At 41.3% G+C, this 22,195-nt stretch overlaps 1 protein-coding gene across 1 annotated transcript in view; it reads left to right on the top strand.

The window, feature by feature from the left end:
- The first annotated feature begins 18,871 nt into the window (after nucleotides 1-18,871).
- nt5dc1 (5'-nucleotidase domain containing 1) overlaps nucleotides 18,872-22,195 on the top strand; it is a 49,181-nt gene continuing 45,857 nt past the window's right edge. Inside the window, exons 1-6 of the mRNA XM_048250305.1 lie at nucleotides 18,872-19,284; nucleotides 19,849-19,940; nucleotides 20,227-20,298; nucleotides 20,530-20,639; nucleotides 21,636-21,715; nucleotides 21,843-21,924. Coding sequence (XP_048106262.1) covers nucleotides 19,192-19,284; nucleotides 19,849-19,940; nucleotides 20,227-20,298; nucleotides 20,530-20,639; nucleotides 21,636-21,715; nucleotides 21,843-21,924 — 529 coding nt within the window. The 5' untranslated portion in view covers nucleotides 18,872-19,191. The remainder of the gene's footprint in view (nucleotides 19,285-19,848; nucleotides 19,941-20,226; nucleotides 20,299-20,529; nucleotides 20,640-21,635; nucleotides 21,716-21,842; nucleotides 21,925-22,195) is intronic.

Raw genomic sequence — 22,195 nt, 5'->3', positions numbered from 1 at the left:
GTATCCGGTCGGAAAAACGGCAAATACATCCTTCTTCGAAAGGAATGACTTAAGTGCATTGTGTTGCTCAACTTTCAAAGAAAAGCACAAGTCCAACTCCTCCAAAGTTGACGCCAACGCCAATTCAAACAACTGCTCTTCGTTAGCCATAGCCACCTTCCTTGTTGTTCACCGTCACAGGACTGTCGTTATCCTGTTAAGCCCGCCTTAAGACTCTCTAACAAAATAGAGCGCTGTGATTGGATGACGTCCACGGCGTCAGCCAATAGAAATCCCTATGGTTTGATGCTAGACGTACAGGCTGAGCAAATTAATTTGCCGCCGCTAGGGTGCGTCTAGATTTCTAGGCTAATCTCCGATAGCAGTTCGGTCTTCAACTCTGCTTTCCAATCACTCTGGGGCTCCAGCCTTGAGTGAGGTTCTCCACCCCACACTGCTGCACATGTTGGTGGTTGCCAGATGTTAGTCTGTTTACCACCCTCCACCTGGAGGGCTTCCTCGCGGGCCTGTTCAAATGTCGTTACCTCCCTCCTACGAATCATCCGGTTCAATTCTCGTCTGAGTTCGGCATCTTGCAGGCCCATGATGAACTGGTCTCTTAGAACTAGCCCCGTCTCCTGGAAAAATCTGGGTCTCTGTCTTTCAGCCGCTGGAAAAGCTCTCGACACCGGAGGGAAAAGGCTTGTGCGCTTCCCCCGGGCGTTGCCTACAATCAAAGAACATACCACGTAAAAGCGCTAAGGGTGTATTATCCCCATATAACCAATTAAGATACTTGAAAATGTCTCTTGGAGTGGACCGCTCATCTTCAATGAGAATCATAACTTCCCTCCTAGCCTCCCCATCCAAAGCTCCAATCACAAAATCCCTCTGTTGTAAACTTGACCATGCCGACATTGATGCCAACATAAACTTAATTTGAGCTTTCCATTCTCCATAGGACAACTCAGAATCTATACCTCTAAATCTCGGTACCCATGGGGAGCCAATGAAGTAGGGGGACATACCAATCATATTATCTTGCTGAGCTGCATCTGCTCTGGTCCTGTGCTTCTACCCTGTCACCCTATACCTGTCGACGTTCCAGCCTCTTCGGAGTCTGACATGGCTGTTAAAGGGTGCTTCACACAGATCAAAAGTCCTGCCTGCTACCCCAATTTAATGTCACAGGTTCAGGTAGTCAGTTATGTGAACTTAGATTCCAACAATTCATTTCTACTTAAATTTTGGCTGTAATGAAGCACTCCTCTGCACCCACACACAGACTCAGAGAAATAGGTAAGAAAATACAAAAGTCTTTATTTTACAATTCTGTACTCATAGATGATATAATTAAAAAGTCCAATGTCAATTCTTTGGCCCTCCACTCTCCTAATCCACTGTCGACCGTGAAGAAAGTCCAGTCCTTTCCTGTCTACCGGAGGCCTAAGCTGGAACACATGACAAACACACACACACTTCTGTCATACAGCACTTGGGGAACTTTAACCCTACACACGAACACCGGGTGGCACTACAGGAATTTACGAGGCTCAAAACCCTAATACAATAGATCCCCATACCCAAATAAATATATATTAAGGAGCCCCTGCTAGTTATACTCCACCTGCTACCCACGTAAGCTCCAATGCTCTGCTCGCTACGTTACACTACCCCCCAATCACGCACAAGCAAACCCACACTCAAACTACGATTAATAGCTCTAAACGGAAGGGAAGGGCCACTTAGCTCAACATGGGGGGAAAGCTCCACACTTCTCTCTCCCCAAGGCAGTTGCGTAAGGGAGGTGTAATTCCACACTGATCACTGGTCCAGCAGCCTGCAGTCTGTGACCTGTCGTCATTGAGCGTTATTCCGATGTTCTCCCCAGCGTCGTCGTGGCCAGTGGCGTTCCGGATCACGCAGTCTGCTCCCCTTCTCCGGGCTCAACCAGATGCCGTCCTGCGTGAAAACTGCTTGTCTAGCTGGCGACATAAGCCGTCCGTCGGTCCCTTAGCGATCCACCACTCCAACGCTGCAACACACAAAGACAAGCCAGAGATAAGGCACAAACTCTCCACAGACACATTCACACTGGCTTATCAACATACCTCTCGCCCCTTCCTACCAATCAAGTGTGATCCAATAACCCAGTGCAATTACTAATCAGTTATCAGTTGATAAGCTACAGCTGGTTTGTTTACATGAGTGCCGGCTAGTCTGTCACTCAACTATTTCCCCACTTATGGTTCCTAGACTCTACTACATGACAGCTGTACGAAGCACATGAACAATTGTGCCAGCATCGCCGGTTTGAATCTGGCATGATGCCGCTGTCGCCCGGTCTCACGTTAATTTTACCGCTGTTCGCAATCACGAGTCCGTGCGTGCGTGCATGAGGGCGGGCATGCGCGATCTCTTATGAAGCCAAGTGCGTGACTGTTTGTAACTGTCATATTCATATTATCATTGATATCAATTGCAACAGCCAGAGAAATAAAAATCAATTTTACGAACACGCAAGCCAGTCAGCCAATTTTACCTACACGCAGGCTAGCGTCACTCACGAGACTCTAATAATGTTCATAACAACGAGCACTAGGTTAACCCTTTGCAGACTGTGCCGAACATTCCATTTTTTCATACTCGATGGCCTTATGGCACAAAAAGGCTTATTGTATGATTATGCTACATGACAGAGATGCAATATACCCACCACTGTAATCAGGAGAAATAGCCCTTTCAAATGGTATAAAATATAATTAATAAGTTTGAGGAGAACATACATAATTTTTAAAAAATATCTTTAAAATTCAACCCCAAAAAACACGAAAATATCAGTTTGTCAAGATTAATCTCATTTTTCTCCCAATTTCTATTGTAGATAGAGAAAAACATAGAGTCTATGGGAGATTCACAATTTTGTCCTCTACTCAGTGATAAAAACAGAATCAATGTGTCACCTTTTGTTCAAAAGTTATGATAAATTTATTAGACCTTTGCAGACGGCACAAAACATTCCGTTTTTTCATACTTGTGAGACAAAAAGGCTTATTGTGTGGCCATGCTACATGACAGAGATTAGATATACCCACCATTGTAATCAGGAGAACTAGCCCTTTAAAATGGTACATATCATAGTTAATAAGTTTGAGGGTAACACACATTGTTTTTAAACAAAACCTTCAAAATTCAACATCAAAAAACGTGAAAATATCAATTTGTCAAGATGAATCTTTCTTGTCACCTAATGTCTGTTGTAGATATAGTGTGCAAATTATAGCCAGTGTTGTGTTCTCCTCAGTGAAAAAAACAGAATCAATTTATCACCTTTGGTTCAGAAGTTATGATTAATTTACTCATAACAGTAACAAGTAGAATTTTTAAAGAGTAGAATGTTTTCATTTCCCGGTTTGGCATCTGACCTAAAAATACAGATATAATGGTCATGTAAAAAAATAAGATGTTTTACCATCAAAACAAGCTCAATATGGGATGTCTTACTGTACTCTGAAGAGGAAAAATCAATTGTGGGGAGGATAGATAAAGGCTGAAAGACAGACTAGCTGATTGTAACTGCTTCTCCGTGTGCTTCATTCTACTACGAAAACAAGAATATAGAGACACTGGCACATGTGTTAGGTTTACGAAAGGGGAAATAAATCATTTTATTTAGAAAAGTCTTAAACAATGTGATTAAATAACCAGGAACAACAACTTCAGGTAAATAACATAAACATATGTTTACAAACATGCAGTAACTATTAGAACTACAAGAATGACAAGACAACAGTATAACAAAGATCAACAAATCTTACATGGTGAACAAAACATCAATTCATACTAACATTCACACATATATATAAACAATTAAAACGTTAGAAGAAATTCAATACATTTAACAACCATACAGCATATAAATTGGATACAATATATAATTTTCGATATCATTTGCCCTACACATAAGGTGATACACTAACGCCACATTCACACCAGATCCGTGGTGTGTGCATTGTCACAGCTGTGGCATGGTTGTGTGTGTGTGTGTGTGTGTGTGTGTGTGTGCATGCGTGTGTCTCCATCTAAGCCTAGCAGACGATGGGGTGTAAATGCTATTGGAGTCGGTGTCTCTGTCTGTGTTGGAAGGATAGGCAAAGTGTATGCTAAAGTGTATTTGCAAACATCATTGACATTACAGAAAATGCAACACTACGACATGCACATGAATACTACATACGACAAACAGACGTACATTACATAAACACATACGTTAACTTAACAAGACATCACATTGACTTGGCTTCCACAAACATAACACAACATAACATTAATAACAGAAAGGCTAAGGATGATTTGCGTCCAGGATGATTACAGATATGATTATCAGGGATGAAATTGATGACCGGAATGAAAAGAAGGGGGATGGGATGGTAGCTCTACGAGTGTGAATGAGGTGGTGTTGGGATGGGGGTGGGGATGGGGGGTGAGGGGTAGTGAGTATGTGAGGATGTATGTGTGTGTGTGTGTGTGCGCATATGTATAAGGCTGGCTTGCTGTTGGGCCAGGAGGAGAGAAGCTGGAACATAGAGAGGGAGGGTTTCAGAGGAGAGGAGTTGTAATTATTCTATTAATGATAAGTATAATAATAGGAATAACTGATTGCCTGGTTGATTGCCTGACTGATTGCCAACCTGGGCACCCATTAATGGCCACAGTTCCACCCAGCCCCTGCAGTTATACTGCGACGAGCTGACAGAGGGGAGGACCTGTGTGCCACCCATCGCCCCAGGCCCCCAGCATATGCACACATCCCCCACTACCACGACCAACCACACCTCGCCCCCCAGACCTTCACCCAACACGCCACTCTTGACCTAAATATGTACAGTATGTGAATGGCTAGGTTGAGGGGTCTAGAGTGTAGCATTAAAAGAAGTGGGCATGCATGGTGAATATCTGTCAGGATTTCCCCATGCACACCACACTTATCCTGTGTAAGATGTATGCCTCCTCAATGTGTGCATTAAAATAAGTGAGGCATGCAGATAGACACCTGATGAGGCATCTACCTGCACTCCACTCTTACCCTAGCCTGTTTTGTAGTTTTGTTTATGTATGTCACCTAACATGTAGTGCGATTAAAAGAGAGTAAAGCGTGCTGTGTGCTTCCAGGACAAGGCGTGTGCATGAGCGCATGAGGAGGAGGTGCACACCGGGGCCCAGGGCCAATAGATAACCCACAGGACCCAACCAATGCCAAAACCACACAGCGACCATGGGACCGAAGTCTCCCAAGCCATCCAATGGGGCCCCGCAGAATAACGATGGGAGAGGCAGAGAGAAAGAGTGAAATTAGTAAAGTTATCAGAGAATGTAAATAAAAGGGGGAGGGAAAGAAGGGGATGCTATTTATATTACTACTACTACTAATAATAATAATAATAATAATAATAATAATAATAATAATAACAATAATAGTTCCAGCTACCCTCCCCTGCCTAGTGTTCGATGATATGTGTATCTGTTGATGAAGTGTGTTATGATCGTGGTGGAGATGGAACTCAGGCAAAGAGGGTCAGGACTGTAAGTAGGTGATAAAGGGTACCAAGGAGAGGTTGTATCCTGAGTATTGATTAAGTTTGTAGTTGATAGGTTTTCTAATGATATATAGTCTGTTAACAAGTTTTTCCAATGAGTGATGTGAGCTTTTTCTTAGATTTCCAGTTCATGAGGATTGTTTTCTTGGCGATAGTCAGCTACCAGCAGTGTTTATTGCAGGAGTTGCTTAAATTGACTGTGGATGTATCACCAAGTATGCATAAGGAAGGGGATGCTGGGATGTGACAGCCAAAGATGGAAGAGAGAGATTTTGTGACACTCACCCAGAAGTGGTTGATTGGAGTGCAATGCCAAACCGCATGAATGTATGTATCTGGGTTATTTTGTGTGCAGTGAAAGCAAAGATCCGAGCCAAACCCCATTTTAGCCAATTTATGTGCAGTGAAGTGGAATCTGTGAAGAACCTTGTGTTGTATTAGTTGTAGATTACTATTCTTTGTCATGAGGTAGATGTTTTTGCACATTTTGGTCCAGAAGTCGGCACCGGGAGTAATTGATAAGTCTGATTCCCATTTGTGATATGGCAGGCCAATTGTTTTTTTCTGAACGAGATATAATTTTGTAAATTTGGGAGAGTATTTTTTTGGGAGAGGGAATATTAAGCAGCTCTGAGATTGGTGGGGGAATGTCAAGGTTAGCTGTCTGGATGTTAATTTTTCCTAGGATAGATGATTTAATTTGCAGGTATTGTAAGAAGTGTTTACTCTCGATGCCGACTTCTGGACCAAACAGGAAAATGAGGCCAGATTATTGTCTTGAAGAATGTGTTGAAGGTGAGGGATGCCCTTCCCATCCATGTGTGAAAGTTAAGTGTTTTTTTTTTATTGACGGTGAAATCTGGGTTATTCCAAATCGGGGTGCGAATTGATGGTGCTATAGGTGAATCAGTGATGTGGTAGAATCTCCACCAGGCTGTCAGAGTAGCTGAAATTGTTGGGGCTTTGAAGGATGGATGTTTTTTTGACCGACTGACTGCAGAAAGGGAGATCTGAGATTTTAATTTCTTTACAGATTGTTTGTTCTAGGTCTAACCAGGTGTTGTCTGAGGGGGTGGGGTGTAGCCATTTGTGGATGAAGTGGAGCTGGTTGGCCAGGGCATAGTGCTGGAAGTGTGGGGCCTCTAGTCCTCCCATTGCTTTTGGTTTTTGGAGAGTGGCGAGTTTGATCCTTGGGGTCTTATCTTTCCAGTAGAATTTAGTGATTAATGAATCGAGAGACTTAAACCAGAGGGTGGTGGGCTGGGTTGGAATCATAGAGAATAGATAGTTTATTTTGGGCAGTATTGTCATTTTGATTACTGAGATTCTGCCCATGATGGATAATGGGAGGTTCTTCCAGCGTTGAAGGTCATCATCTATTGAAGTGAGTAGAGGGGAATAATTTAGGCTAAATAAGTCTGACAGCCTGGGGGGAGACTTTTATCCCTAAGTAAGTGATATAGTTAGTGCAGAGTGGGATAGGTGAAGAGTTGGCTGTCACATCCCAGCTGTTGGGATGTAATGGGAGAACTGCAGATTTATTCCAATTGATTGAGTATTCAGAAATTTTAGAGAATGTGTCAATGAGTTTGATGGTTTCTTCTACTGATGTTGTGGGGTCTTGAAGAAAGAGAAGAATGTCACAGCATAAAGGCTGATTTTGTGATGCATATATGGAGTCTGGACACCTTTGATGAGGGGGTTCTGACGGATGGCAGCTGCTAGGGTTCAATGAAGATTGTAAATAGTGAGGGGAGTGGGCACCCCTGTCTAGTTCCCCGTGAAGAGTGAAACTTTGTGATGTTAGTCCATTGGTGATTACTGTGGCTGAAGGAGAGGTATATAGAAGTTTAATCCAGTTAATGAACGACTCCCCTAAGCCAAACCTCCCTAATGTGGAAAACAGGAAATTCCAGTTCACCCTATCAAAAGCTTTTTCAAGGCCCAGAGTTGCTATGATGGTATTATCTTGAAATTTTGTAGAGTGATACATTATATTTAACAGTCTGCGGGTGTTGGTGGATGAAATTCTACCTTTAATGAAGCCTGTATGCTTTCTACCTGACATGGGACTTGACCAAACTCAAAATAAAGAAATTGTCAGATAAGAAATATAGAAATTGAATTACAAATCTAACCAAACTATTATCACTATAATCCCTCTCATTATTGTTATAAGCAATATCACAACCAGAAATGTGCTTGCGCCCAGATGGACGCACACACACACACAAACATGCTTACCCAGCTGAGGATGATGGGAGATTATCTCCTCCTGTAGCACATCATTGTCTTCTTCTTCATCCAGAAGCTACCCATCCATGTCCCATGTCCATGCCATCGTGGTCCTTGGGGTCATATTTGCCATCAGCAGTCGGCTGCTTTCACCCCAGTTGCACGTACTTCTCTCCCTCCATCTAAAATAACAAAAAAAAAAAATCACAGGTCTGATAGTTGTTTAGTTTTATTTTACATTACTTCCACATAATCTTAATCACCACCAACCTTTTCACTAAAAGTATTATTGTCACTGGAGGACTCCAATATTGATTGGAGAGGTAACATTAGTCTCAGAGCTCACTACAGTAAGTGTTATTGCCTTGGCTAAACCATACATAGCATACCAGCTTACAAGCAAAAATTGATTCATTAACATGAGTCAGGAGATATGACAGAAAACATCTAAACAGCATATGCATACACATACACACCGTGCATAGGCTACTGCAGTTAAATGAAAGACAAAACACCCCCTAGAAAAATGTGTCGACGAGTAGGCTTGGTGTATGAGCTCCCATCATAGTTAGCCACCCAAAAACCTCATAATCGTAGCAGCCAACCTTACAGCCTAAAAGCTAAACAATACTAAGACACATTTATAACAAATCTTCAGTCATGTATTCATGAAAACAGCAGTCAATGAATAAAATCCTTACGTTACACCATCGGTGATCAAAATAGTCTTCACGTCGGTAACGTAACATTAACGTTGTCATTCATGTCAGATGTTTCTATCTAAGTAAGCTAAGCAACTTGGCTACAAACAACTGTAAATTGTGCTATACATATTACGAAGGAATGAAAGGTTTATTTGACAATAAAATACTGATTAGGTGTACTTGACATAAAGTTGGCAGTCGTGAAGCACGGGAGTGAACTTTATCGCGACTACGCGTCAAGGACATGTTGCAGCATCTCCTGATGCTAACGTTACCTAACTTAGCTAGTTTTCGATCAGATGACAAGCTAGCAACATCGTTCAAAATAGAACAAATCGTTAAAGTGTCAGTCTTAGTAGGTCTGTAATCTTGGTTGACATATAGTAACCCCCCAAAAATGACTGTTAACATTGCTAACATGCTATCTAGCATAGTTAGCATAACTGCTAAAAATGATTAGGTAAGTTAACTAAGTAACATGGTTAGCATAGTTAGCATTGCTAGCATGATAGTTATCATAGATAACATAACTGCTAAAATGATTAGCTAAGTTAGCTAAGTCATATGGTTAGCATGTTAGTTAACATAGTTAGCATAACTGCTAAAAATTATTAGCTAGGATAGCTAAGTCACATGGTTAGCATAGTTAGCATTGCTAGCATGTTAGTTAGCATAGCTACTAAAAATGATTAGCTAGGGTAGCTAAGTCACATGGTTAGCATAGTTAGCATGCTAGTTAGCATAGCTACTAAAAATGATTAGCTAGGTTAGCTAAGTCACATGTTAGCATGCTAGTTAGCATAACTACTAAAAATGAAAACATTAAGTAACTTGGTTAGCATTATTATATTTGTTAACATAGTTAGCATAACTGCTAGCAAACATTAGAGCCATTCCAACTGTCAGTTATCGTCAACTATCTACCTAAATAATATCAGAGCTGCCAACCCTCACGCATTTGATTGGTGTAAAAGCGTGTTGAGCCAATCAAATGAATGAATCTCACTCTCAATGTGTGAGAGTTGGCAGCTCTCAGTGTAGCAGTAAAACAGTAGTGAAAACATTAGGCTGTGTACAATAGTAAAACAGTAGTAAAACAGTAGTAAGCAGTAGTGGGCAGTCAGTACTCAAAAAACATGGACATGGAGAGGCAGACAGACTAAGCAGAGAAGTCTATCTCTCCTCTTCCCTTTAGTGAGGCATTGAACAGTTCAATGGCCCTAGGAACAAATGACTTCCTCAGCCTTTCAAGTTGTGCATGGCAGTGAGCGAAGTCTCCAGCTGATCAAGCTCTTTTGGTTTTTAATAGTGCTGTAGAGCGGATGACATTCATTGTCCAAGATGTTGATCAGTTTGTTTAGGGTCCTTTTGTCAGATATTGAAGTGATGCACTCCAGTTCAGCTCCCACTACAGAGCCAGACTTCCTTACCAGCCTGTCAAGTCGCCCAGCATCCTTCTTCTTTGTGCTTCCTCCCCAGCATACCACTGCATAGAAGAGGGCGCTGGCCACAACAGACTGATAGAACATCCTGAGGAGATTGCTGCACACATTGAAGGACCGCAGCCTCCTCAGGAAGTACAGCCTGCTCTGTCCTTTCTTGTAGAGTGCATCAGTGTTGGCTGACCAGTCCAGTTTATTGTCCAGGTGGAGACCCAGATACTTGTAGGTGCTTACCACCTCCACATTGACCCCATCAATGGAGACTGGTAGCAGAGCGGGCTTAGACCTTCGGAAATCCACCACCATCTCCTTGGTCTTTGAAGTGTTTAGTTGAAGGTGATTGAGTTTGCACCACTGCACAAAGTCCTCCACCAGGCTCCTGTACTCCTCCTCTTGCTCGTCCCTGATACACCCCACAATTGCAGTATCATCAGAAAACTTCTGCATGTGGCATGACTCGGTGTTGTAGCAGAAGTCAGATGTGTTCAGGGTGAACAGGACTGAGAGAGCACAGTTCCCTGTGGCGCCCGTGCTGCTGATCACAGTGTCAGAGAGGCAGTTCTTCAGTTCGATCTAACTGTGGTCGCCGGTCAGGTAATCTGTAATCCAGGTTACCAGGTGAGCGCCCACACCCATCTGCAAGAGCTTGTCTCCCAGTCTAAGGGGTTGGATGGTGTTAAAAGCACTTGAGAAATCAAAGAACATGATTCTCACAGCACTTTTCCCCTTGTCTACACTGTAAAAAGTTTAACGTAAAATTTACAGCAACTTGCTGGCAGCAAATAACCAGCAACTTGCTGTACTTCACTCTACAGTACACCTACTGTATATGAAATCACAGTACCTATGCCTGATACTGTAAATGCAAACTACAGTAGTACTACCAGTGCTGTAATGTATACAGTATTGAATTGTCTACCGTATTTTTAATCACAGTACTTATGGATCATACTGTAACTTAGTACAGTAGTAATACCAGTGCTGTAATATTATATACAGTAATTTTGGGAAATTCATATCCTGCTTTATCTACAGCCAGGATAAATTTCACTAGGCCTAGGTATGGTTTAGGCTACACAAACTTGCATAAATAACCATTGACAACTTGTTATCAGTTTGAAAAGCAAGTACATTTATTCACTTTTTCCGCTTAGAAATTCTCGTGGTGCTGCATCCTAACGTTAGACCAACGGTTGCAGTCAGCCTGATCCACCACCAGTAGCAGAGTGAAGCAGCACCTAGCAGAAATAGAAGAAAAAAGATAAACAGTGTTAGATAACAATTTTCAACTGAAACTGAAGGCTACTTTACAAGTGAAACTTTAGAATAATCATTTATATATATACTGTATGTTTTTGAGTTTACTGTCAAAATGCCAGGCTGAAGATGGTGTTAGCATAACTCAGTTTCAAGAAGGTATATTTAGCTGCTAACGCTAGCCAGCTGGGTGAGCTCATTGATGATGTTTGCTTGCAGCAACACATTGATATATGTACTGATTACGATGAGTTAACGTTACATAAGTTAGCTGGTAGCAGCTAAACCTCCACGTTAACGTTAACCAGCAGCACATCATCTTCAGCCTAACATTGTGACAGTAACATACTAGGCCTAGCACTACTAGCTTAATGTTTTATATAAATTATATGAATATAATAAACTGTAACTTACTGAGAACTAAGGTAGGCCTAATATAAACGAGACTGCCAAAACGTTAACGTAACATAAAACTTAATGCCACCTTCACAGCAACAGCAACTATGATAGCTAGCCTAACGTTACTTACTTAGTTGATCCAACAAGCATGGATGAGTTTGTAAGTTAGACAGTACAACGCATATAGACTGTACACATGCCCGAATTTAATGTAGTACAATTTCACAATGAAAAATTAACGCTACATAAATAAATGCTTGCTTACCATTAAGGTGGAGCTGCTTAACTTGACAGAGTGCTGAACACCGCTGGTCTGACTGACTGAACTGTAGCTCAAAATGATCTCCCGCCGACAGTTCAAACGTCGTCGCTTCGGGTGCACGCTTCAATCACCACGCCAAAATTTCCCAGTAAACCATAAATCCATGACTTTTCAATATCTTTTCAAAATGATGATTTTGATGGAAAATCAACATAATATCAATGTCACCTTGCTATCTGGGAGCTTAACTTTGTATTTATGTGCAAAAAGAAAACAGAAAACCCCAACTGATTTTCCGCCATGTTTTTTCAAAATTTTCAAAAAGCTGACAAGTGAGGGAGGAGTCAGATTTATTACTGTGTTATGATTCGCAGCAAATTTTTATTACTGTAGTTTGACCATTTTTGACCATAATTCATAGCGAAACTACAGCAACATACTGTATTCACAAATACAGTACACATTTTTCTCAAAAACAGCAGTGATGCTGTGAAAATCACAGAATCTTGTTACAGTGTAGGTGAGAATGTGTCCTGTGTAGAAGATAAGTGATGGCATCGTCCACGCCCACTTTCTCCTGGTATGCAAACTGTAACGGGTCTAGTGCATGGCGCACCTGGGGTCTGAGCATACCTAAGACCAGCCGCTCCATTGTTTTCATCACATGTAATGTTAGAGCGACAGGCCTGAAGTCATTAAGCTCGCTGGGGTGTGGTTTCTTGGGAACGGGGGTGAGACATGATGTCTTCCACAGTGCTGGAACTTGTCCGAGACGTAGACTCCAGTTGAAGATGTGCTTCAGTGGCTCCCCCAGTTCAGCAGCACAGGCCTTGAGCAGCCTTGGACACAGTCTGTCAGGCCCGGCTGCCTTATGAGGATGGAGTTTTACTTGGTCCGCTGAAATGATGGGGGGGATGAGGGGAGTGGAGGGTGAGGAGGAGGAGGGGTGCTTCTGTGAGGGTTGTCGTGTGGCCAGAGACTGATGGCCATTGGCTGAAGCCATTGTTTCCTCACTGCTCGTGGTCACCATGTGGGGGAGAGGTGCAATAGCCTGATCAGCAGTGGTGATGGAGGGATGGAGGGGGGAAGGGAGGGGAGGGGGGCAGCATCTGAGGTATGTGTGTCTGATGGCTGTTGACTGAGGTCGTTGTCACCTCTTTGTTCGTGGTCGCCATGTGGGGGAGGGGTGCAATATCCAGTGATGGTGGGGGTGAGTGTTGCCCTGGTAATGAGGTGGGGTGGGGGCTGGGGGATGGGCAATCGAACCTGTTGTAAAAGTGGTTCAGCTGGTTCGCCCTGTCCAGGTCTCCCTCCACAGAGCTGCTGCTCTTCTTAAGGCCAGTGATAGATTTCATACAGTCCCATACCTCCTTCATGTTGTTATCTTGCAGCTTCTGTTCCATCTTCCTTCTGTAGTCCTCCTTAGCCTCTTTCAGCTTAATCTTGAGTTCCCCCTGTACTCGCCTCAGCTCTGCCATGTCCCCCTCCTTAAACGCCATCTTTTTCCTATTGAGAAGGGTCTTGACATTACTGGTTATCCAAGGCTTGTTATTTGGATAGCAGCGTACAGTCCTTGTGGGAACAACAATGTCCATACAGAAGTTCAGATAGTCAGTAGTGCAATGTGGGACCTGTGAAGTCCTCTCCATTCAGTAGCGTGGCAACTGGTAGCCTCTGAACTTTTGGCTTGTACATTGGCTGCAAATGAATGAGGTTATGGTCCGACTTTCCCAGTGGGGGAAGGGGGGTGGCACTGTAAGCATCCCTCACGTTTGCATACATGAGATCTATTGTCCTGTTTTTCCTAGTTGGGCAGTCAACAAACTGGTAAAAGTTTGTGAGGGTTATATCCATGCAGATCGTCTTCGAATAAGCCATTGCTGTTATGTTATAATATTAATGTTACAGGATTCATGACTTTAACGCCATTAATGTTACATGATGCTGACTGACGCTGGCTATAACTGTAGGCTACCGTTTAACGTCTGCTGAGTCTACATGCCTACCAAAACCTGTCGCTGTCAGTTGAAGTTGAATGATCAAATATCGTTTGATTTTGTGTCAACTTTCAGAGGGAAGACGTTCCTTTCTGGCCAAATTTCACAGCTTCTAAGAAAGTCTATCGTATTCGTGTAAACCGAGTTTTGAACAGAGAAAAAAAGTTAGGCTACCATTAGGCTACTGCAGGTTATCCCATAACGTTATCGATACAGATCAATGCACCAAATCAGGGCAATTTTAGCGAAATAACGTACCTGTGACAGACTATCAAATATTGAACAATGGGATAACGTTTCATCATCACCTTTATTGATGCCTGAAATGTTGACATTGCTGAAATACAGAGATGGAGCCTACTGAGAGGCAGCTGCAGACAACGATGTTCAATGGGTTCAACTTGTCCCTTGCCTATCAGGTGGATTAAACAAAGCTTAGAACCTAGAATACGTCACATGAAAAATGTTAATAGGTGGATAGTTTAAATGGTTAAATTATTTGCTTGGTAGATGAGGTTTAATATAGGTGGATAGTTTAAAAGGTTAAATTATTTGCTAGGTAGACGAGGTTTAATATAGTTGGAATGACTGGACAGGTGGATAGTTTAAATGGTTAAATTATTTGCTAGGTAGATGAGATTTAATATAGTTGGAATGACTGAACTAGGTAGATGAGGTTTAATATAGTTGGAATGACTGAACAGTTAAATAGGTGGATAGTGTAAAAGGTTAAATTATTTGCTAGGTAGATGAGGTTTAATAGAGTTGGAATGACTGAACTAGGTAGATGAGGTTTAATATAGTTGGAATGACTGAACAGTTAAATAGGTGGATAGTTTAAAAGGTTAAATTATTTGCTAGGTAGATGAGGTTTAATAGTTGGAATGACTGAACTAGGTAGACGAGGTTTAATATAGCCTGGCCACCTGGCCTAGGATTCTAATTGCTTAACGGCAGTCTTAATAGAGCCATATTGTATGCTTAAAGCCTGAGACGGAGTATATAGTTTAAAAAAATGTAGATAGTGTAATGGATGTTGATAGACAGAAAGTTGAATGGATGTTGATAGGCAGATTGTTTAATGGATGTTGATGGATAGTTTAATGGGTGGATGAGTGAATGGTTTGAAGAGGATGAATGGATAGAAAGTTGGATGAAATGTGCCTTATATCCTTGTAGAATGGAGAGACACAGAGAGAGTTGGCCTAGTTCAGCAGAAAGCAGTTGATACAGGTGCAATCAGTTGAACTGATTCTTTGATGGGGCCTAGATGAGCAGCTGGAAGTTGATACAGGTGCAAATCAAGTTAATTAGTCCATTGTGATGTCATCAGCCTAATGTTAAGTCTATTGGGATTTTATAAAAGTTAATAATTAATAGTTTAAAAAGTATAAAAGTTACAAAGATGAAAAATACAAAGCCCCCATGTCCTACGCAACATAGTTTGAATGAAGTTTCTACGTTAAACGGTTGAAGCTGCATTAAAGGAATTATCCGGAGTAAAATGCACTTTAGATCGATTTACGGATGATTGGGAGTACATACGTTGAGTTGACATCCAAATCATGTCATTCGGATGTGTTTTAAGAAAGTTCGATGTTACCGTTTTTAGTCAAAGCTCGTTAGCGTGGAAGTGAGAAGGGCATATTATTTCGCTTTTTTTTTTTTTTTTTTAAACGGCGACGAAATTGTGAATTTCCAGAGCACACTTGCAATCGACTCCTACAGCAGCAAAGATGGCAACTTTTCCGGAAAGGTGAAATTCATTCTGGACTCTCTATCCGACCACATAAAGACCTCGGGATACTTCGGTTTGGCTTTAGGATAGGAAGCCTAGGAAGAACAGTACAGTGCATTTTCATGCACTGTAATAAGAAAAAGCCTAGGAAGAACAATAATGTCCCTCAGTATCTTATCTGTGTCGTTTTCCAATTTTAGTCCTAGCACTTGACACACCTGATAGTTGAAGCTCCTGAAGTTAGTAACTTTTTATTTTTTTTCAGACATGGATGATAAAACAGAAAAGACAGATCTAATGTTTTTAAGTTGTCTACAGTACTGGGTGACATAAAATTGTGGCATTATGGGCTAGGCATAACAAAAAAATGGGTTTACATGCATGTCCTTCAAAAAGAGTAGGCCTAGGCTAATTAATTTGGTATTTTTATGGAAATTGCCAAAGGAATATCACCGGGCACCTTATTCTCATTGAGTAACCCTTAAGCAGACAGCAAAGAAAAAAACACAGTCAACAAAGTCAGGTTTACCAAGTTACTAGCCTTTTGCTCCCAGACTACTAAAACCCTGGAACCGGACATGATCAATCCCTGCTAATCAATAAACTTGGAGTAGGAAGAGATGGGTTTTAAGTAGCCCTATAGAGCTGTTAAGTCCCGCCCTTTGCTGGACCTCTAGATTGAAAAATCGTTAATGCAAGTGAATGTGAGAAAATAATTATTTTCTGGTCCCGTTTGAATTTTGCCATGAATGTGAACATATGTTGTCTGTGAATTTTTAATATAAATTTTCGTGTAAAGAATGCTACAATTGAGCGGGTAGAAGTTTGATGCGGTTAAACTTTGTGTGAGAGCACTTTGTGGACTACAACTTTCTGCTAGACGACAGATCACTAGTTTCCCATAACAACCATCAGTTGGTCGAGATGTAGAGGGTTATTAAGATCGACTTTGAACACAGTGAACCATACAACTTTACAATCACACTGTATCGTAGTGTTAATGTGTTGAGTGAAGCTAGACATGTTTCAAATATTTTTGTTACCATGTGTGTTTATTCCTGCCGTTACAAAAACTAGCATCTCAGTTAATGTTAGCGATTAGAGCTAGCTCACGTCACAGGCGACATGTAGTCTTTCTCGTTATGTCTTTTCCACAACTGATAGCCGAAGAATCATATAATATACTGTCAAACTCGTAACATGAAAAATTATATTAAAAATTCACAGACGACATATGTTCACATTCATGGCACAAATCAAACGGGACCAGAAAATAATTATTTTCTCACATTCACTTGCATTGACGATTTTTCAATCTAGAGGTCCAGCGGAAAGGGCGGGAATTACCAGCTCTATTAAAGATTGTTAAGGCGGAGCAAGATACTTCGTCGTAGTTCATGTGTATGGGCGCGAAATGGGGATCGAATCCTGTCTGCATAAAGAGGCGTGCCGATGACGTATTGACGAGCGTAAGTTGCAACCAAGGGGGCAGGCGAATTCCCGGAAGTAGAAGAATCGACGTAGGCTGGAGGGACCACCTCTCTGCTAACTCCCATAGAAGCCCATTTATTCTAGGATTTTTTTGAAATACCATAACTTCATATAACATATATCCTGTGCCGATATCGTAGCTTCTGTGTAATCCACATAAACACTACAAAGGCAAAACAAACTCCACTACCTCGTCCGTAACGTTGGTTACCCGTAAGAAGAATGTTTGGCTTGTTCAGTTGGAGGGAAGCTAGCTTTGACGTAATCTCTCTTTCGCGCCGTAGGGAGATAACCGTATTGTTTGGATAAGAAGCTCAGTCCACCTTACTGTCTATGACGGTAACTCATGAGCAAAACCTAGCATACACGACCGTATGTTAAGGTAAGCATTACACAGAGGCAACCTAATAATAATAAAAAAGTAAACCTAATTTTTTTAAAAACGGCACTAATCATTTCAGAGGTTTTCGATGGATTGACCGTAGGTCGGAAAAGTGTAAAGAAGATTAGCTTCAAGGCTATAACTTTTTTGTTTTGTTTTAGCATGTTTTTGAAGATGATCATGTATGGTAGCTTCAACATTAACACGACTTGGTGAGGATGATATTAATAATAATACATAAATAAATGTTTAACTTTGATTACTTTGAAGGCGAAGGAAGTGTGAGAAGAATTTCTGTGTATCTATCATATGAGTTACACGATTCAGTTTGATGGCTAACGTCACGAAGTTAAGTGTGAGTCTGCGCAGTACTGGGGGGACCAACTGAAAAATCGTTCTATTTGACTCAGTGCCCTCCCATTGAAAACGACGGAGTCTGTTCGTCCATTTCTTTTACTGTCTATGGTTGCAACCGGCCAACAGCAGCGGCATAAATAACCAGCGCACACCTGATATAAGGTTGATTTTCTCCAGACTGGATTGCTCAAAAATGCTAAAAATGTACCTGAAATGTTCAGAAGGGTTTGAGGATCATGAAAATGTGCCCGAAATTCACATTCCTAACTAGCCTAGAAATCTAGACGCACCCTAGCGGCGGCAAATTAATTTGCTCAGCCTGTACGTCTAGTATCGAACCATAGGGATTTCTATTGGCTTAGCACCGTGGATGTTCTCCAATCACAGCTTCTATTTTGTTAGAGAGTCTTAAAGGCGTGCTGAACAGGATAACGACAGTCCCTGCGACTGTGAACAACAAGGAAGGTGGCTATGGCGAACGAAGAGCGGTTGTTTGAATCGGCGTTGGCGTCAACTTTGGAGGAGTTGGACTTTTTCTTTGAAAGTTGAGCAACACAATGCACTTAAGTCATTACTTTCGAAGAAGGATGTATTTGCCGTTTTGCCGACCGGATCACGGATATGGTCGTGGCGCTGGCCTATTGCATGCCTAGGCAGTTTGAAAGACAATTCTCTGCCCGCCCCTTGGATTAAGCGAGGTGAATGGTTCGATGCCAGACTATACATCTCAATGATATAGGATGGCCCCGCCAGGCTAATTCCTAACTCTATAGAACCTAGACCTTAACACATGTGGTGAAATTCTGAGCTATGCCCATAGACTTCAATGGAGCAGTCGCTGCCTCTGCTCTGCATAAAGGGGGATTTTGACCCCCCCCCCTCGTGCGATCCGGGTTCCCGGAAGTGGCTCCTGATGAAATATCTTGCTCTGCCTTAACAATCTTTGGCCCTATGACCCTTGCAAAACCAAGTTAAACTTGAATTTCACCTCTACATCATACATTACGGTACATTTACCCGGAAGTCTGAAACAAAAAGTAGCTTAATGATAGTCACATATGAGTGTTTTGCTTCTCACGACTGTTTGTGATTTCATTATAGCACTGATTTCTTTGTAAACCATATTATAAGCTTTACTATTGCTTTGATGACCTGTACCAATATCAGTGTTTTGTAACGTAAGGCTGTCCCACGTGTCGCCTAACTGACACATGCAGTGGAAGATTCCCCGTCCATTAGCTAACGTTAGCCACCATAGCTAGCGGTGCAGTTTTTAGTCATCAGTGACAGTGATACTGGTCGACACAAAACTTCGGGGCAGCGTAGTCTCACCTTCCTGTCACCAGTCATTATGAGCGAATATTTCTGTCTTTCAGACTGTGATGTAATTGGTTTCGATTTGGACCATACCCTATGTCGGTACCATTTGAAGGAGACCTCTAGGGTGAGTTTGAGTATGATTATTATATGATAGCCTACTCCTCTTGGAGACGCAGGCTTTTATTTTTTTTAATTTGAATGAGAACTCATTGAAGCAATCAGTCAGTGAATATGCTGCATAGCTCCCTATATTTGACTTAGATTAGATTCGTGCGCTACCAAATTGAGTATGCTAGGTCTGTGCATTCTCGTACGTAATGATTTGGTCAAATAAGGATTTCAGATGGCCTTTTTATAGGCACACAGAATCAGCTCCTTGCAAACATAGCCTCACTGCTCGCTGCAGCAGTATCGGTTGTAGCAGCCTAGACTACTACTACTAGGCGATAGTATGTGACGGGGTTTAGTTTGTATTGCTTTCATCATCCTCGTCTCATATTGTGCAAAATGAATCATATGTGGCCTATTGCGCTACTCACATATATGACTTGACACAGCACCATGCCTTATGTAACTGAGTGATGCTCACTGACCGTTTATCCTTGATGTTGAACATTCAACCTGTATGTGATGATTTAACATAGCCTGTTCGCGATTATCAACCTTCAGATATGTTCCTATGTTGCAGCTTATCTATGAAAGCTTTGCCAGGTATTTGGTGGAACATAAAGGATATGACCAAGATCTTTTGACCCTCAGTCCCGCCACCTGGGATTTTTGGTGAGTTGGCTTTGTCTCCTTTTCATCTTAAATTGGATAACAGGCTACCGAATACATCAGGAGCCTATGTGTGATAATAACACGTAGGTCAAGGAGATGATGCACAGACACCGCGTCACCAGTCATGCATTTTAAATGAGTCTGTCGTGACTTGACTTCGCAGAGCCTGAAGTTGTTAAGATCAGGTGTAGCCTGTAATGAAAATTGAAAATGTCCTTAGCGTCAACATGAAATCTCTGGTTCATTAACCCCAAATCAATGTTTTTTGTTATTTATTATTTTACAGTTTCAAAGGTTTAGTGTTGGACCTCGAAGATGGAAACCTTGTAAAATTGGCTGCAGATGGAACTGTTTTGAGGTATTCAATTATTTCTAAAAGTTATTTTTGATGTAATTGAATGAGAATGAAAATACATGCCTCTGATTATTTGGGAGAGGATACCTGTGATTAGGAGGTGCATGCATTATTTTTTTTTTTTCAGATTATAATTATTTGTCATTGTTGACATTTGGCACATTAATATGGCACTTCACCTTTTGGAGAAGGGATGCTGCTGCTCCTATAGTTGATTCCCTTTTTTCAATCCAGGGCAACCCATGGGACACATGACCTTAGCACAGAAGACTTACTGAAGCACTATGGTTCAAAGAGGGAATGGAAGCATTTCAATAGCCTTAATACCTCGTACACACGATCTGGTGCAGTATTGTTATTATGTTATAGCCATTTATTTCAAGGGCCCTAATTTAAATAATGTGTATGTGTGTGTGGGGAGGGGCAAACGTGTAAAGTCTAACTAAAACTTCCAATAATTACTTTAATTACTTAGTTAACAGTGTTTATTGGGGCCACTGCGATTATAAGAGACCTGCGTTTATTTCAAATTAAGCTCAGGCTTACAAGGTTACGTGTAGCTGTAGCATGTAACTGCCCATTTCGGTCAATGAGAAATAGGCCTACAGTATTCCTAACAAAAGACTAGGAAACACTAGATAAAAGCATTAAAGAAACTTCTGCTGTCTTTGTCAAGTTCAACTTCAACGGCACAAGTGAAAGCAGGGCTGCAAAGTCACCTGGCCTTAATGTTAGACTCCCATGAGTTAACTTAATAATCATTGTTAGTGATAAACAGTGATATTGAAAATCCAGGTCGAACACAATTCCCTGCAGTTGTTAAGATTGCACGAGCCTTTCCTTGTTGCATATAATTCCTCTTTCAGCAGTGGACGATTTACAACTCCTCAGACAACCCCCCCCTTTCAAACCACCGTGTGGCCCTTCTATATAGTTGAAGAAACTACTTTTCCCAAACCGGTGCTATTTCAATTTTTAAAATGAAGAAAAGAATAGAACTGCTGTATGCACTCCTTTGTATTAGTCATGAAAAGTGCATTTAATTTCCCCGGCGTTTATTTATAGGACCTATGGTCATTGGAGACTTAGCTATTATTGGAAGTTTTACCTTAATTTAATGACGAGGCAAAACCTATTTGCTAATCCAATACAATGAGCAAGATCTTAAGCTCAAGCATTGGTGGATTAGCTCAGTGCTCCCACACGCTACACAATAGCTTTAGTTCAGGCACAAGACACTTTGCTTATTGAGTGACTTTGCATATTGTTTAAATTAGGGCCCAACGTGTGTTTCTTTGGGGTTAAATATATATTTTTAAGTATTTTCTATCATTCTCCAGCAAAATACTATTTCTATGACAACTACTTTGACCTCCCTGGAGCACTACTCTGTGCAAGAGTCGTGGATATGTTGCACAAGGTAAAGCCCAAGGATGTTTAAATGATGTTACTTTTCCTTAAAAAAGTTGTTATTGTTGTTTGAACACAACAATTCATATTTTGTATTTTTCATTGGTATTCATTGGCAAACTTTTCACCATTTACAGCGTGGTAATGAGGTGACATCTGACTTTTGGAAAGACATGATTGCCGCTATTGATCACAATTACAACACATCAGCATTTAAAGGTGAGTTAGCGTGGACTTTTTATATTCACATTTAAAAGTAGGTTTTGCAGTTCTGCAAGAGAAACCATCAAAACAGAGGTGCATATAGATACGTAGGGCAGCAAGTGGCAAAGCATATGTTTATTAAAGAGAAACTATGCAGTATTGGCAATTTCCTCATTGTTTTCTAGGTTTTTGATTCTTTTTCGCTGGCTCTGTCATGATGAATGTCTGAGAAACACCATCGCTACCTTGTTCTAGCCGGTGCCTGGAGTGTATGTGTATTTTAAAT

This window comes from Alosa alosa, chromosome 8 (genome assembly GCF_017589495.1).
Source record: "Alosa alosa isolate M-15738 ecotype Scorff River chromosome 8, AALO_Geno_1.1, whole genome shotgun sequence".
NCBI lineage: Eukaryota > Metazoa > Chordata > Actinopteri > Clupeiformes > Clupeidae > Alosa > Alosa alosa.
The sequence above is the reverse complement of the archived record's forward strand: the minus strand, read 5'-3'. Positions and strand labels throughout refer to the sequence as shown.